Below are 18,061 nucleotides of genomic sequence, written 5' to 3'. Positions count from 1 at the left end.
GATGCTTTTATGAAATATTTTCAAATGTGTGAGAACAGATCGTAGGGGCGCTGCGGAGCCAGCCAACAGGGGGATGGCCTTGAGAGAGAGGGGAGAGGTCCTCTCTCCTCTGAAGGGAAACTGCAGAGTTTGGCTTTGTTAGGATCTGGTCTCTGATGCCGACGTGAGCGTAGCACACGGCCCAGCTCTTAAATAGTAAAAATGAAGATGTCGCTTATAGAAGCCCTTAAAAAAAGCTCCCTTGCTGCTAAAAGGACGTGAACACCACATATAAAATTGAACACTCGGGAACATCATTGTTTCAAACTGATTCTGAATGGCCCAGCCCTGGAAACTGGAAATGCTTCTCTCATAATCAGGGGGACCCTCTGAAGGGCTATCAATTGCTCAGTGCTCCAAATAGAGAAAACTATCTGGAGTTAATTAAAATGGGCCAATACCGCCATTTTCCATGTGGCCTGGAAAGAACTAATATGTAGTTAGGATACCAGCCAAAGCCTAGTAAAAATACGTCACTGGTGAACTGAATGCGCAGCTCCTGGGAGGAGATCAAAGCGGGTTTTTTGTACACTCTGCTACAGGATAGTTGATGTTCCTATTTACATGACCCACTTGAGCAGAGAGTGGCTCTGTTTTCCTGCGAGAGGTGCCCACAGTTCTAGACACTGGCTGAGTCTGAAGCTGAAAGCACCTGACAACGGGGCAGGAGCCGATCCCAGAAACGACTCTGTCTGCGGCATTTGGACCGTTGGTCCTTGGTAACAAATACTGAACGCTGGCCAGTAGTTTTGATTTTCACAGGAATATGGGTCAGCAACTTGAAACTACTTCCTGTGCAACCTTAAAGCAAGAAAATGAGGAAACGCAGTACGAATGTTGAAGGGTGTAACAAATACGGAGAGGGGGGCCTTTGAACCAAGTCATAGGGTCTTCATTTGGAAGTGAAGGTCAATGTGAACTCACATGACAAAGTATAAAGTTTTTTTTTTTAGTTTTTTTTTTTTTTCATTTGAGAGAGAGAGAGAGCAGAAGCAGAAGGAGGGGCAGAAACCGAGGGAGAAGCAGACTGCACTGAGCAAGGAGCCTAACGTGGAATTTGATCCCAGGACCAGAAGATCATGACCTGAGCCAAAGGTAAACACTTAACCAACTAAGCCACCCAATAGCTTTTAGAAGTCAAAAAAAAATTTTTTTAAGATATATTTATTTGACACAGAGAGAGATCACAAGTAGGCAGAGAGGCAGGCAGAGAGAGAGAGAGGGAGGAAGGCCCGCGTTGAGCAGAGAGCCCGATGCGGGGCTCAATCCCAGGACCTTGAGACTATGATCTAAGCTAAAAGCAGAGTCTTAACGCACTGAGCCACCCAGGCACCCCTAGAAGTCAAAATTTTATGTCATTTATTCACTTTCATAAATATAAATTGAGCTTGTACCTAATTTTTTTTTTTTTACAATTTATTTACTTCATTAAGAGAGAACCAGCGGGATGGTAAAGTCGCTTAAAATAAATATTAAATGTTAGATTAAGTTTCTGGGCACTGAGTAAAAAATGTTAAAATAAGTATTCTGGGTTATATACAAAACTGGTTAATGTCATTCAAGACAAGGAAACTGTAACCTTTGGGATTCGGGGGGTTTTGTCTCTGATTTGCTTGGTTGGAGGCTTTGTTCTTTTATTTTTCTTTTACCTGAAAGAAATTATTTGCATCAGTAGCAGACAAAAATCTACATGTTGACATATAACCTTAAAGAGTCCAGACTCGAGGCCCTTGGGTGGTTCGGGGGTTAAAGCCTCTGCTTTCAGCTTGGGGTCCTGGAATCAAGCCCCACATTGGGGGGGTCTCTGCTCAGCAGGGAACCTACTTCCCCCTCTCCCTCTCTGTCTGCCTCTCTGCCTACTTGTGATCTCTGTCTGCCAAATAAATAAAATCTTTAAAAAAAAAAAAAAAAGAGTCCAGACTCTACTTAACGGCGAATAACAAATCAAACAAAAGTACATTTCCAAAAAAAAATGAGAAAATGTGGGACACCTGGTGGCTCAGTCAGTAGAGCACATGACTGTTGATCTTGGGGTTGTAAGTTCAAGGCCCGTATGGGGTACAGAGATCACTTATGAATGAATGAATAAATGAATGAATGAATGAATCAGTCATTTAAAAACAAAAGAAAAGAAAATCCTTGCGTGGACATATTAGCTGGAGAGGACAGAGATTCCTCCAACACGGGGCCGGCAGGCACCCAGCCTCCTTACTGTCCTCCTGCCCCAACAACCCATTTGCCGCACTCAAGTTAAAAGTATTGGTTGAAGGTCTGTTCTCACAGTCCTGCCTTGTCCAGCTAGCTCACCAAGCAGACTGTCCTGGCTCCCACTCTCCTCGCTGGCCTCCTCCCTGCCTCCTGCCAGCCCACCCACCCTCCCACAAGCTGAACTAGCTCTGGGCACCCCCTTGGTTATGACTTCCTCACTGAAGCCTTCCAAGACTCCCCAAGTCTGGGTGAGGGTCCTCAAAATTCACTTCCTAGAGTAGCAACTATCATGGGTAATCACGGTTACTGTTTACATACCTAAATCCTCTGTGAGCATTGTCCTGTGCCTGGTTCACCACTAAAGCCCAGCGTGATACTTGTCCACAAATTACACTGATGGTGGATGAATGAACAAATCAACTAATTACTAAACAGGTGCTAGGTGTGGGTGGGACAGAGAGGAGAGAGAGAAGGGGAGATGGTAGATGGTAGGTGGATGGATGGATGGGTCGGTGGATGGATGTGTGGATGGATGGATGGATGGATGGATGGTTGATGATGGATGGGTGGATGGATGGATGGATGGATGGAGGGTTGATGATGGATGGTTGGTGATGGATGGATGGATGGATGGATGGATGGTGGATGGATGGGTGGGTGGATGGAGGGTTGATGATGGATGGATGGATGGATGGATGGTTGGTGATGGATGGATGGATGGATGGATGGTGGTGGATGGATGGATGGATGGATGGATGGATGGATGTGTTTGTGGATACATGGATGGGTGGATGGGTGGATGGGTGGGTAGATGGGTAGATAGATGGAGAGATGAGAGAAGAGATAAAGAGATGGGTCAGTATCAACACCGGAGGGCTTTGGAGCCTGGAGCTGTGGCCGCCGGAGAGCCCCCTCAACACACTTTGCCAATTTTAGTTGTTAATGCTGAAAAGCATCAAAGGCCTGTTGAGGCAGAGATTTTCTTTTCCACAGCCAAGCTGAGGTTTTTCTTGCTTCGAAATAGCAATGCAGTGTTTTGCCGCGTGGTGGAGCCAACACAGCATGGGAGAGGCCTTGGGACGCCAGGGCTCCAGCTCCGGAAGCAGGTCGCACCCTGCCGGTTCACAAAGGAGAGCAGAATGGGGTGGATACTCAGCTCAGGCTCACACTTGTGGTTTCGGGAAGTCTCCGCAGTCTTTAGAAACCCCACCCCCACCCCACCCTAAGACTCAGACAAATCATCCGGCTCCACAAAAGCCTGGAGAGGGGTGTTTTTGCCCCAGGTGGGCCTATGGCCTGCATTCCACTGGTAGGACAACGGGAGGAACCGTGGGGTCTTCCGTGGTCTTCTGCGGTCTTCGGCCAACCTGTTTTTTCCGCGGGACCCAAGGAAGAGGGGCTGGGAGGGGTGGGGCAGTCCTGGCCAAGAGTTCTCCTGCCAGAAAGAGGCCCTCAGTGTGCCATTCCTGCCAGCCCCAGGCCCTCTCGACACAGCCCAGTCAGCCAGGACCCTTGGGTGACTCCCTCACTGCCCTACGAGGCCTTGCAGGACCAGGCCCCCCCCTACCTCCTGGCCTCACCACTGCCAACCCCTAACATGACCACCACTCGCCCTACCCCATCCCCAACACCTCTCACAAATTTTCAAGAGGCCAAGAGGGTTTCCCGGGTACTTTGACAGCTTGGAAATGCCGACGGACATGGAGTGAGGCTGAGCTGTGTGTCCCAAGAAGAATCCCCAGAGATTTCCTGAACTCCTCACCCCTGCCCCAGCACCCACGGAAGCCTAAACAACGGACCCAACCTGCCAGGGTGAGGAAAGAGGAAGGTGGCAGGAAATGCTGGCTCGGCCTTGTCTCACCTTTCTCTGGAGTAAAGGCCATGAGCACCCCACCCTCAGGGAGGGATCTTCTGGTTCTCCTGGAAAGAGAGCTTGTCCACCCTGCCCGCTCTAAATACAGAGCTCTGAAACACTCTCTGTAGTTACTAAACAAGAGCTCCTTCAAACTCCCCATTGCGGGCAGCTGGGGGCCTCAGTCGGTTAAGCATCTGCCTTCAGCTGGGGTCATGATCTCAGGGTCCTGGGAAAGAGTCCTGCATCGGGCTCCTTGCTCAGGCGGGAGGCTGCTTCTCCCTCTGCCTGCTGCTCCCCCTGCTTATGCTCTCACTTTGACAAATAAAGAAATAAAATCTTTAAAAAAAAAGGGGGGGGTGTCTCTCTATCAGGAGACCCCTTTAACAGGACACGGGGCCCCCAGCTGCATTCCCCAACCTGTGCTCACGATTCCAGTGCTCAAGTTCCCAGCAGTCTTTGCCTCGGGTAAGCTTGGAGCCTGTGATCCTTCCATGAATAACCTTTCCCACAGACCCATCATGTGCCAAGTACCATGCCAGGATCGGGAGGCGAATAAGAAAGTCCGTCCATTTCGGGCACTGATGGGCCAGCAGGGAATGGGACATGTGAATGTTTGTGTCCTGGCAAAAGTATAGAGTTCTGTGAACTAAGTTATAGCTCTGATCGGTCATGGTTGTGCTGTTTGATTTATATTCAAATCCACATCACAAAACAGACAGGGAGCACTCCTGTCTTGACGTGACTTGCATTTTTGATCAGTCCCTGGACTGCTGGGGCGGAAAGAAATCCCTCCAGGACACTCCCTGCTGAGTGTGAGTCAGGGGTGTCCCCAGCATAACCGGGTCACAGGCAGAGGGAGGGGCCAGGCACTGGCTGAGCAGCGCGCGGCAGGTGGACGGCCTAGGACCCGACCTGGTCCCGGGCATCCCCCATGGCTGCTGGACCCCCATCTGCAGCAGTCAGACAAGGAGACAGTCCAGCCCTCCTCCTCTGCCTCTGAGCTGCTGCCTTTGCCATTCCTCACTCTTGCCTTCTGAGCGGGAGAAGCTCTGAGTCAGACACTGTGTGGCCACGTCACTCAGCGCTGACTCACATCTAGACTCAGCTCACGGCTCAGACGCCCCTTCGGTGGTATTCCCTTATTTGGCCCCAGGCAGGGGCTCGTATTCTCTCTGGAGAGCTGCTCTGTCAGAGCCTCTCTCTGGGCCCAGGAAGAGCCTCAGTGCCCAAGACTCACCCAGACAGCGACAGCCTGGCATGTCGGCAGCTGACCACGGCTTCCCGGGAACAGAAGGATACAAAGGAATGGCATATGGGGAATGACCTGGGCACTGCTAGCCGTGCCTGGAAACCTACCTTAATATGCTAAAAAATAAATCTCTGGGTCTCCCAAGAAGTCTTTTGTGTGTGTGTGTATTTAGAGGGTCGGAGGTGGGAGATACTCTGTCCCAGAGGCCCGGGGAATCGCTGGTCTTCTGTCCCAAGCACTGGCTGCGTTCACCCAGGGCCCCTGAGATGGAAGCTGGGAGCAGAGGAGGTGCTGGGCCAGGCAGGTCTTGAGGCAGAAGAAGCCTGCCCCACACACAAGGCTCAGACGGAGAGGAGCCAGTGAAGGGTGGTGAGGAGAACCGCCAAGGAGCTGGCCACAGGGGTTCGCAGCGGGGGGTCAGGGGTCTAAGAGTCAGAGTGTTCGTTTCCCACTAGGCCGGCAATCCCCAGGGCCCCAGGTCCAGGGCCGAGCTTCCCAAAAGCAGCCTTGTTCTCCAGCTGCGGCTCCATTGCTCGCCGCCGGCCAGATGACCCCAGCCATATCACCACAATGCTCGTGCCTCAGTTTCTTCATCGGTAAACGTGGAAAACGTAGCAAGACCTATCTCATTGGGTTATTGTGAGGGCTTATCTGGGGAGGAAAATGAAAACCCTCACTCAAAAAGAACCCGTGTTCGCAACAGTGTCACTATGACAGCCTCGGCGTGGAAGCGGCTCACGTGTCCATCCGCAGAGAACTGATGACGTGGGGCGCGTCTGTCAGCCAGCCCTCGTGCTCGGCTAAAGACCCCTTGTCACTTAAAACCAGGAACAGACGAGGGGCACCTGGGTGGCTCAGTTGGCCCGACCCTTGATCTCAGCTTGAGACTGATCTTGATCTCAGGGTCACGAGTTCAATCCCAGAGTTGGTTCATGCTGGGTGTGGAGCCTACTTAAAATTTAAAAACAACAACAACAACAAAAAATTAGAAAGAAAACCCCACACAAATAGACAAGACTGCTTAACTCGTGCTCTGACAGAAACCCATTGTGCTTACTTCTTATCCAACTTTCTGAAGGCATCACGAAGATGTTTTGCAATGACCAGAACATTCCAGAACAGAAAAGCCCTGATAGCAACGGAATGCCTAGACGACCACACCCGGCACAGCCCCTCACCTGCTGGTGACCCTGGGCTGAACGCACACTCACCCCCACCTATGATCGAACGCTCTCCCCCTGCTCCCCTGCAGGCACCCCCATCCCCAGATCCCCTTATAAAGCTCATGTGAGGAGAGAGGCTGGTTGTTGTATGTATGCGTGTATTTGAGAAGTTTGTTGTCAAGGCTTGACTCTGCCACCTCCCCTATCTGCCAGCACCAGAAATAAATTTCTCCCTTTCTTTTCCAAACCCTCATCTCTTGAGTTACTGGCTTCTCCCACCATAAGTTCATCCAAGTTCGCTCAGCAACAGTGTTGGTAAACCCAACCCAGAGCCATGTTTCCGATTTGTGCAACCCCCTCGATGCCTCAGGATTCCCCGGGACAGAGCAGGTGGCTGGAGTCTTACTTACTCATTTCCTGAGTCAGTGGCTAGGATGGACCCGTGGGTACTATACACATGGTGAAATATTACTCAGCCATTAAAAAGAAGGAAATCTTGTCACTAGCAACATCCTGGATGAAACTGGAAGGCATCACACCAAGTGAAAGAAGTGAGAGAAAGACAAATACTGTGTGATCTCACTTACAGGTAGAGTCAAAACAAAACAAAACAAAAGTCCTAGATACAGAGACCAGATAGGAGGTTGCCAGGGGTAGGGGTTGGGGAGGGTGAGCAGAGTGGGTGAAGGGGGGTCAGTAGAGATAAGCTTCCAGTTACAGAATAAACGAGTCACAGAGTGTAACACACAGGGTGGTGCATATTCGAAAGTTGTAAGAGAGGAAATCTGCAAAGATGGCACAAGAAAAAAATGTCTGTGACTATGTATAGCCATGAATGTTAACTACTTGGTGCAGAGATCACTTTGCAATACAAACATCGAATTATGATGCTGTCCACTTGAAATTAACATAATAATATGTCAACTCTACCTGAATTTTTAAAAATGGAAAAAAATGAATAAATATTTGCAGAATATATGCAGACTTGTATGGTGATCTGAAACCTCTGCCACCTCCTCTGCTCCCCCTCCCCTTTATCTCTTGCATTCTTAACTTTGTGTTGGCATTTGCTTCCTGGAGGATGCAAAAATGACAGACTAGGTTAAATAGAAACCTTCGCTGCAGGACTTGTCAGAGCCTTTGACGTAATAATACACAGTAGGATTAAGAGGGAACATACTATGAAGTGTGTCCCAAACACACTTTTTAGTTTATTGACTAAACACCCACATGCTCACACCTATATACACAGCACAGAACATCCATTAACATCATGTGGAATTTATAATCTGCTGAATCAAGTTTGATAAAAACTGAACTAGAAGATTCTAAATTTCCAGCAATGCTGGGATTCTGTCATACAGACCTCAAAATGTGCCTGCAGGGCCTCATGGTACAGAAGGAAAGCCCCAGAGCCTCACCCGGTTTTTATCAACAGCCCACTCTGTGTTTATTGTTAGGTCCCCCAATAATGGGTCCGTGATTAAAGGAGCGAGACTGATATAAAGTGAAGGTCAAGCAAAGCTTTATTCCACACCAAGCATCAAGAATCAAATCAAACGTTTGGGGCCGCACCTCTTACAGAGAGGGCGACCTCTCTCTGCTTCACAGACTAGCTTTTAAGGGCAAAGGCCATGTGGTTGGGCCTGGCAACACACAGGCGGCCAATGAAATTGTAACACAGAGAGAAAGCTGCACAGTCATGTTAGGTCATACATAAGTGACCAACTGAATTACAATTTACCCTAGTAGATATTTGAACTAGCCTATCACCTTGGTCAGAATTGGTGCCCAAAAGGCTCCCAAAGGGCGGGGCCCATACTCCTTGGTAACTAGAGAGACAGTATGCGGGGGGGGGCCTCCCCCGCACCCCCAATGATCAGATGTCTCCACCTGACCTGACCCACCCTTGTATTTGGGCTTTGTTACCTGGGACTGGTTTCTGGGACTGGTTTTTGAGTAAGTCTCCTGGGGTAAGTGGGGCAGGGACAGTTTAAGGGTTAAACAACAAGGTTATTGTTTAGCCTGGATGGAAGTGTTCTGGCTAAAATAGGTCCTTACATTCATAAGCCTCCACCCATCAGAATTACAGGGCACATGGGGACACACTGATGTCATTAGCCCTATTTACAGTGGGAAAGACTGAGGCACAGGAAGGTTAAGACACGAGCCCCAGATCCCCCCCTCAGGTTCCTGGTGCTGCCACTGAGTCACGGTCTGTTTGACCTATTCCAACAACAGAGGACTAAGGGACTGCAACAGTGGCGAGGGAAACCCAGGGGTCCCTGGGATCTCGGCCCCGGGGAAGGGGGATCCCAGCAATAACAAGATTTCTGGGGGGCTGAGCCCTGTGCCTGGAAGGAGGGAGGGGGTAAAGAGCCACGTAAAAAATACACCTGATCCAGGTGGATACAGCAGCGGACAGAGGCGAGTAAGTACTGAAACGGGTCTAAACTCCCAAGACCCAGTGTAGCAGAGGGCAAGGATGTGTGGAGGCCCAAAATGACTTGGAGACAGGGCCAGTACTGCAGGGCTGGCAGCTGACTGCCCCCTCCCTGCCCCAGCCCCCTTGACTCCAGTATGTCTGCTCTGCTCCTCCCCCACCCCAGGAGGCTGTTTCGGCTTTTTGGTGCTCTTTCCAGAGTCTTCCCCTCTGCAGCCTGCAGCACCTCCCCATCTTGCGACACCAGGAGCAGTGCCCTCGGACCCACTCCTCTCGAGCCTTTGGATCGGCACTGGAACACGAACCCCCCACTCCCCTACCCCACATCCGGTGGCTCCAGCGGGCCTGTCCAACCCCCAGCTGCAGTCACAAGGAAGCAACAAGCCTTTTAGCTGCTCCAAGAGGGAGGGGTAACCACACAGGATTCCTCACAGGCCAGAGAGGGGGAGAGGGAGGGGAATCCACTTTTCAGGGCCTCCGCCCTGGGGAGAAAACGGCAGCACAGCCCTCCTGGGCCAGAAGAGACCTGACAGGCTCCCATCTGGGGGCTCAGAGCACCCCTTCGTGGCCACTCCTTAAGGCCTCTGTTTCCTCTTCTGTAAAAAGAGCCAAGAAACCAAGAAGGCTTCCCTTGACTGACTGAAGATTTAGTGTGAATCAAGCATGGACCTCAGGGCCACGGCTGTGTGGTCGGGATGTTTTATTCTCTTTGTGACTCTGTCTCATTTTATTCTCTTTGTGACGCTGTCACACACACACACACACACACACACACACACACAGAGGGGCTGGGCCCCACCCGCACAGGCTGGGCTCCCAGCTCTGACTCAGCCTCTACGCTCTGGGCTGGGCGGGGTGACTCACTGCAGGAAGGTTCCCCAGGGTGAGGCCTGAAGTGTAGGGCTGTGGGCGTCTGGGTGAACCCAGCGGAAAAGACTGTCCAGTGGGACAGCATCCTGTGAGAGGCTCCAGAAGTATCAAAAACACTTTATTCAGGTTTTAAAAACCATTCCATGTCCTTGGTAATCACTGCGTGCATTTGAAAACAAATTCGAGTCCCTCGGGACAGAGAAGGTCCCCTGTGAGTGGAGTCCTGTGTGCCCAGGCCCTGGGAGGCTGGTGGACAGCGGCTGGGGCGGCAGGAAGTTGCCTGTGGGGCTGGTCTGTCCCTTCCTATGTTGCATAGTGGACCTGGGACCAGTGTCAGCCACATGTGGGTGGGCAGGTACAGGGCACGTCCTTCAGGGCCAAGCTGGCCTCCGGGAGACTGGCCAGAGATGTGTGAGCTCCATCACACTGGCCAGGTGGACACATTTTCCCAAAAATACCCAAGGCCCAGAAGAAATCCGGTGGGCGCCATGGACATCGGACAGTGAAACCAGTTAACAGGTCCCAAGAAGAGCTGTCTCTTCCCTCTGTTCTCAGTTATGGCGGTTTCAGAAAACCCATGAGCTAGAAGCCAATGTCAGTGTCTCCCATTTCATCCAAGGCTGCAAAAGCAGAACAGGTGGGCAGGGGTGGTACTTGCAAAGAGGACCTGGAGATTTCAGACGAAAGCACATCCGGACTTAGGTAAAACTCAAATCGGAGAGAAAGACTATTGCAATAGCGAGACATTTCCAATGGCAGAAACATGCATCTCACCAGCATACAGAGAGGGCTTGTCTCTTACAGGGTACAGGATGAGCAGACAGAGAGAAGCAGAATCTTTGCAGGGGAAGCCAAATGAACAAGGGAAATGAGCAGTGGATCTAACCAGAAGTCCCAGGAGACGCCGGTAAAGGGGTCACGTTCCACTTCGTGTCTTCTCAGGTTTGCAGGCAAGCAGAGGCCAGACACCTGTAAGAGAGAGACAAACCTGAATACAGTTTGGGCAAGCAAGGCAGAGAATAAGAAATGGACAACTGAGCACTTGGTCAAGGACAAGAATCAATGGTGGAGGGGACAGTATTGGTGACTCCAAACCCAAACCCCAAAGTAGGGTGATTCCATGGAAATGGGGTGCATGGCAACTCTACTCCCGAAGCACATGGTACAAAGGGATCAGTTCTCTGTTTTTTTAGTCATCTCCACACCCAACGTGGGACTCGAACTCAGGACCCTGAGATCAAGAGTCTCATGCCATGGATGGAGCCAGCGGGTGCCCCAAGGGCTCAGTTTTCTTTTGGGGTGTGTGTGTGTGTGTGTGTGTGTTTTAAAGATTTTATTCATTTGACAGAGAGAGGGAGAGAGATCACAAGTAGGCAGAGCATCAGGCAGAGAGAAGGGGGAAGCAGACTCCCTGCTGAGCAGAGACCCACCCACCCCTTCCCTGCCCAATGTGGGACTCAATCCCAGGATCCTGAGATCATGACCTGAGCCAAAGGCAGAGGCTTAACCCACTAAGCCACCCAGGTGCCCCAAGGGTTCAGTTCTTGAATCTGAATAAATACTCACAGCGGCAGAATGCAATTTGCGAATCCTAAGCTCCATCCTCCTCTTTGGGAAATGTAGAAAAGGGGGAAACCACAGGTTGTCTCCAAGAGATTTTGAGGGGCAGAGAATTAGTGCCTTCAAAATGCAGCCGCCCCTTGCAAAAGTTCCCTCAAGAACAAGGCCAATGCAGACTTTCAAGTTGGTAAATCTTCAGCCAGAGATGCTGGAAGAACACCTCCAGCCTGGGTCCTATCACTGCCCAGGGAGCCCTCAGGCCATGGGGCGTTCAGAGGAAACCAGCCCCCAGCAGCAGGAGGGAGAATTCTTCCCCTCTGCCCTCCAGGTCCTCAATAGGACTAAAAATTCAATGGACACTGAGCTGCTTAACAGGACAAAGCCCCAAAGCTGTATTCCACGCTCACAGAAGCCCGGTAATGAAATTGGGAATCGACGGGATAAGGAAAACCCATGATTGCGAGCTTGAATCAGTAAGGAATTCTCAGGGGTTCTGGTGCTAGGCCAAGGCCAAGCTGGGGAAGGCCTGAGCTCAGGAGCTCACCGCAGGGCTCTACCCTTCCACGAGGTGCAGCGAGGGCTGGTGTGCAAGCATTCTGTTAAATTAAACCCAGGACCCATGAAGCGCATAGGTGGTCCCTGTCTCCTCTCTGGAGCAACACAGAACAAAAACACACCCTAGGCTCCATGACAACGCGGAAAACACAGGAAGTTAGTCTCTGAGCTGGTGCATAAAAGTGTGCCAAAAGATACTTCCCCGAAAGAGTATAATAATGACTCTCAAAAAGAAGATGAACCTAGGTCCAAGATTTTACTTCACTCATCAGTGAAGAAGGGAACCAGTAAGTGTTGAAATTAAAAAAAAAAAAAAGTTCAAAGGAGAGTCTAAAAGAGCAGGGGGTTGGGCACCACAGAACTGAGATCTGTTCATAGATACAGAACAGCTGTAGGGAGGCTGTGGGGTCGAGCTTCCCTCCGGGAAACCCTACTTGCAGTACATGGACAAGAGTTATTCATTACTGTCAGTTTCCTAAAACTTACAGGGTTGTGAAATAGCCTGCACCCGGGGAAAGGCACAGACAGGAGTTCATGGGACTCCCTGCAAGTCTGCTTCGTGAGAAAGCCTGCGACCGGGAGGTGAGGGGGACACTGTTGCGGTTTCTGAACCAGCTGGGCGGGTTCCCACCCAAAGCTCTACTAAAGGTGACTACAGCCACCCACAGTGGGGACATCCTGGACCCACACAACTTCGCTCAGGCAGTCTGGACCCAAAGCTGGAATTCCCCATGTCCAGGGAGGAGGCCCAGCCTAGAATCCTACAGATCCGCTCCCACAAGATGAACGTCAGTCCTGATGTGAACCCCAAGGAGCTGGCCCACTACGCGGAAGACTTCAGTCGGGCCAGGTGCGAGGTCGAGTGCGAAGGCAGTCGTGACCGCGCTGCGCAGGCTCCGGACGAACTCACACAGGAGGACTCCACAGAAGGCGTCTTGGAGGTGCCAGCCAAGAAGAAAGCAAACCCCCAGAACTACACCTGCTCCCTGGTCTGGCGCTGGTTAGAGTCATAATAAAAGAAAAGAAAAGGAAAACAAAACAAAACAAACAAACAAAACCAACATTGCAGAGAACACCCAGAATATCTTTTTTCCTTTTTAATTCCAAAGATTTTTAAGTGTTCCCTGACAGGTTATCGTCTCGCGGATAAATTCTAAATACTCGAATCTCAAACTATGCTTCAAGTTGGACTTCCTATTCTTCAAGTCTTCCTGTTCTTCAAGCTGAAAGATAATTTTTTTAAAGATTTTATTTATTTATTTTACAGAGAGAGAGTGTGTGAGCAGGGGGAGCAGCAGCAGGAGAGGGAGAAGCAGGCTCCCCACTGAGCAAAGAGCACGATTTGGGACTCCATCCCACAACCCTGGGATCCTGACCTGAGCCGAAGGCAGACACTTCATTGACGGAGCCACCCAGGCGCCCCTAAAAGATAATTTAAAAAAAAAAAAGTTAAATCATGACTGATTCTCATCTAGCTATAAAATGAACACAGGTTAAAGATTTCATTTACCTCATTCATTAATTGAGGCTACTAAGCAGATGCTACATCTGGTTCAAAGGGAAAGTGCAAGAAGCACTGGTTTATCCGAAATGAAGAAAATTGAAATGACTGTGCAACCGGCCTCAGCAGACCCCCGCAGGGTGGGGAAACCCCTACACTGGCAGGATTCATGTGTATCTCTACACTGGGCTGCCACCGTTATCTACAACTCAAGAGTCATAAAATAACTCATGCACACTGAAAGACTACCATCGGGGTGGCTGGAAAGAGGTGCTCTAACCAGATGTTCAGATCACTTTGCCGTGGGGAGCTGTCCTGGGGAAGTGTAAGAAGTTGAGCGGCGTATCCCTGGCTTCTACCCCATAGAAGCCAGTGTCCCGCCCATCCTCAGTCCTGACAATAAAAAATGTCTTCCAACAAGGCCAAGTGTCCCTCTAGGGTAAGGTGGGGAGGCCAAAGTCACCCCCAGCTTCCCACTGAAACACACATGCTTGCCCCTTAATGTGGGGAGTGGGAGGACAGCAGTCCTGGGTGTACCAACGGCTCCCTGGTAGAGCTGAGAAGCTTGCTCCCCCACAACCCAGTACCCCCTACCCGGTGGGGGGGGGGGAAGCGGTCACCCTATACGGCTCTCCAAACAACCCACCAGTATTCACTCCGGCCTCCCGCTCAAGGTAAGCGTCAGATAAACAATACCTGTTTTTGGTAATCTCTGCATACGACCTGGGGCTGGAAATCGGGACCCCAAGATCAAGATCAAGATCTCATGCTTCACCGACTGAGCCAGCCAGGCGCCCCACGAGTACCTTTTTAGTATAAGGATGCCCCTGCACTGTCTGGGACATACTTACACTGAGGAAATACTGGTGCTAACCTGGAATTCGCATTTACCTGCGAGGATGTATTTTCAATCGCAAGCCCCGACCCCCTGTGCGTGATGTGCAGCGTGCGATTACAACCGGTCCTGAGGCCTGGGACTCCCTGAGTTGTCCGCGACCGCTGGTGAGACACTGGGTCACCCAACCTCTCCTTTCCGAGGCCCGCTGTTCGCCTCGGTAGGATGGGAACCCCAGCGGGGGACACCCCTCTCCCGGGGTTGCTGCGAGCCTTGAATGAGACCGTCAGCACAGCCGCCAGCGGTGCTGGGCACAAAGTCGGGGCCCAAGTGGGGGCAGCTGATTGAGTCGCGTACCAGCTTCTTACCCTGGGGGCGGGGAGTTGGCTGCGGCCCTCGCCGCAGGTGGCAGCCCCGCCCCCCGGCGCCGAGGCCACACCTCCGCCGGGAAGCCACACCTCCTCCCGGCGCCGAGGCCGTAACCCCCGGACTCCGAGGCCACACCCCGCGGACGCCAAGGCCACACCCCGCCGGGAGGGGGCGCCTGCTGCCGGGGGAGGCGCCGCCTGCAGCGCCGCTGACTGCAGTCCAGCCGCAGCGCGACCGACCAGGCCGCGCCCCTGCAGATACCCGTCGCTGCTCGCCGCGCCCCTGCCGAGACCCCGCGCCATGGCCGGCATCGCAGCCAAGCTGGTGAAGGACCGAGAGACGGCCGAGGGGCTGGGCTCGCACGAGAAGTCCATCAAGTACCTCAACCAGGACTACGAGGCGCTGCGGGACGAGTGCCTGGAGGCCGGGACGCTCTTCCAGGACCCCTCCTTCCCGGCCATCCCTTCCTCCCTGGGCTTCAAGGAACTGGGGCCCTACTCCAGCAAGACGCAGGGCATCGAGTGGAAGCGGCCCACGGTAGGGCGCGGAGCACGGGGCGGCTGGGAGAATGGGCCAGGGTGGGCGGAGAGCGGCAGGGGACGGCGGGGGCGCGGGGCCCGGAGTGGGTGAGGGACGCAGGGTGCCAGGCCTAGGCCTCCCGCCGGCCGCGGCAGTGGGGTCGTGGAGGGCCTGCGCCCGCCGCCGAAAGCGCACCAGGAGCGCACCGCACGCGCCCCTCCCCGTTACTCGATGCGGGCGCGTCCGCTGCGCGGGCCTGGCTTTTGTCCACCCCAGCACTTCCCGGGCCGGGTCTGGCGCGCCCTGCCCAGCGGTGCAGTTAGCAGGCGACGGGAGCCGCCTTGGACTCTGCCAGATGTCGGGGTGACATAGGGGACCTGGGGCAAACTTTGCTTGGACTTCCGCGGGGAGATGGTGGAAAGAGAGTCTGCGGGCAAAGGAGCGTGGGAGGCAGTATCTCTGACCAGGGAAAGTCAGGCTCTAACTCAGCTTGTGTCTGCGTCGGGGGGCGGGGGGGAGGGGGGAGGGAAATCCGAGCCTGTTCCTTTTGTGAGTAAGGACGCTCTCATGCAGTCGTGGTTAGATTTATCCAATCAGAGTTTCGTGTTTGTTTTTCCAATTGGGAGCTGGTGAGACCTCCGCATAACATTTACCCTGATGGTTAACGATAGATAGACGGGGATAGACGGGGTAATTCAGCAGGGAGCCAATGCTCCTCATTGCACCCGGGGAACCTCGGGGGCGCCCTCTAAGCTCCCTTGTCCCATCCCCACCCTTCCCTGGCAGGTCTTGGGACAGCTTGTCCCCTCCTGTGGTTGTGCTGGGGACCCCAGCACACGGGATGTGCTGGCTCCACCTGCCATGGGACACTGCCTGGCCTTCCCCCATCAAACCTGAACAAGGTTTCTTGGGAACCCAGGCTCTAGATTCCCGATTTGAGAGTAGGGTTGCTGCCCTGCGTCTACTCCTCTGGACCTCTCAGGTTTCTTGTTACCCAAAACCCAGCCTGTAGGCAGCAAGCGCAATAGAAATGCCCTAGATGGGGTCCCTAGGACTCAAGCTCATTTCTTGCTAACCTTCTGGGTGACCCTGCCTGCACCTTTTAGCCTCTTTACTTGCATTTCTTCATCTAGAAGGAGAGGTGTTGCCTAAGTATTTTCCTCTTTATTGATTTATTATTCTTTATCTTTTATTGTTCCTCACAGAGCCCTGCTAACATTCCTCCGGTGTTTTTGCAGTTTATAGATGTAATTATGTATTATCTGCCCTTCACACTGAACTGCAGAGACCCCCGTGTGTGTTGGTCACCAGTGTGTCCCCAGAAATCTGTGCCTCCTCATCCAGCGGCCTAAGCACCTGTTCCCATGCCAGGCACTGTCTTTGATGCTGGGGATACACCTGTGAAGAGAAAGACAGTGATTCTTCAGGGAGTCAGGGAATGAATGAAGGCAGGATTGTAGAGAGCCTTGACTGAAGTTACAGTTATGAAAGTGACAAATGAGAGTATGTATTCATCTGACACTAACATAGCACCTCACTCACAGTTTACAGAGTGAATTTGCACATGCCTTCACTTGTTCTTTGGTTCACTAAAGCATTTACGGAGTACCTACTACATGCCAGGGACGGTGCATCTAGTTTCTGCCTCCTTAGACTTCAGGGGCTGGTGAGGGGAGGCAGGTCACCCAGCAGGTAGATATGCCGGTAGTGCTTCCAGATGGGAGAGAGGTCTGGGGCCATCTCAGGACCCCTGCTCAGGATGAGACAGGCTGGGAGCTGCACAAGTTGGGGGCAGGGGAGGCAGGGAGGTTGTTATGTTCCCATTCAGCAGTTGGAGAACTGGAGGCTTGCAGAAGTTAAATATTTGCTCACGCAGGTGTCTGGGCGGGGGCTGGGACGCTGTCCAGCCCATGGGTATGCAGACCCCACAGCTCACAGCTGCCCTCTGCCTCTGTCCTGCCTTCTGGAACTCTGCTGTGGTTGGGGTCAGGCAAGGGAAACAAAATGTCTCCTGGATTTGGACACCAGCGAGTCATTGGTGACTTTGGCAGAGGAGCTGCAGTGGGAAGGTGATGTGGAGCCAGACACCAGGGTGCTGTAGACGGTCAGGGACCCAGAGGGAAGACCATTGTTGGGCTTCTTTCAGAAGGGTGTCTGAAAAGCAGCAGGGGAGTGGTGGGTAGGGCAGGCAGTGGGGTTTTAGAGGTTGTGGGATGTGTCATGTGTTGAGTCACCAAGGGAGGAAGGAATGAGAGACGGGCAGACAGGAGGAGCTTGTGACACAGAGTCCCAAGGAAGGGAGAGCAGGGAGCAGGCAGGCCTTGCGCTGCCCCTCCCCAGGGAGCGGTTTCCTGACCTCCCACTGACTATGCAGCCACTGGGAAGGGCTAGTCAGGTGAGAGTGGAGGGGGCAAGTCCCCCTGCGCCCCGAGAGCACACACTTCTGTGGTGACTCGCTTATTCACCCTCCAGCCCAATCTCCAACCCCTGGGATAGGGGACTGTCATCCCCTTGTTCTTCACTGGTAATAACAATAGCTGACTTCAGTGAGAGCTTACCAAGGACACTTGGTCTCACATTACCCCCTGCCCGAACACCCTGTGGGAGGTACACTCTCACACAGTCCCCATTCTACAAATGAGGAAACCAAGGCCAAAGGAGGTGGAGGACCTTGCCGGGGACTTAGGACCCATCAAAATGGCAGAGCCGGGGTTCAGACCCCCCCCATCTGGACCCAGAGCCCAAGCCCTCAACCCCATCCCCAGGACTTGCATCCATGTTTAATCCAGTACCGCACTTTCCTGAGGCACCTCCAAGGGCCACCCTGAGCTTTGCCTTCTTTGGAGAGGCTGCCGAGGTGTGGGAAAGTTTCTGCAACAGTGGAAAAATCCTGCT

General features: G+C 52.5%; 1 protein-coding gene and 1 long non-coding RNA gene across 2 annotated transcripts in view; one reads left to right on the top strand and one right to left on the bottom strand.

The window, feature by feature from the left end:
* Positions 1-9,942: 9,942 nt before the first annotated feature.
* Positions 9,943-13,348, bottom strand: LOC122918157. The gene is made up of 3 exons (XR_006386565.1): positions 13,319-13,348; positions 11,394-13,165; positions 9,943-10,796 (listed from the first exon to the last, which is right to left on the bottom strand). It is a non-coding gene; the product is annotated as an uncharacterized LOC122918157 (long non-coding RNA).
* A 1,502-nt stretch (positions 13,349-14,850) lies between these two features.
* CAPN2 (calpain 2) overlaps positions 14,851-18,061 on the top strand; it is a 40,584-nt gene continuing 37,373 nt past the window's right edge. Inside the window, exon 1 of the mRNA XM_044267439.1 lies at positions 14,851-15,184. Coding sequence (XP_044123374.1) covers positions 14,948-15,184 — 237 coding nt within the window. The 5' untranslated portion in view covers positions 14,851-14,947. The remainder of the gene's footprint in view (positions 15,185-18,061) is intronic.

This window comes from Neovison vison, chromosome 10 (assembly GCF_020171115.1).
Source record: "Neovison vison isolate M4711 chromosome 10, ASM_NN_V1, whole genome shotgun sequence".
Taxonomy (NCBI): domain Eukaryota; kingdom Metazoa; phylum Chordata; class Mammalia; order Carnivora; family Mustelidae; genus Neogale; species Neogale vison.
The sequence above is the reverse complement of the archived record's forward strand: the minus strand, read 5'-3'. Positions and strand labels throughout refer to the sequence as shown.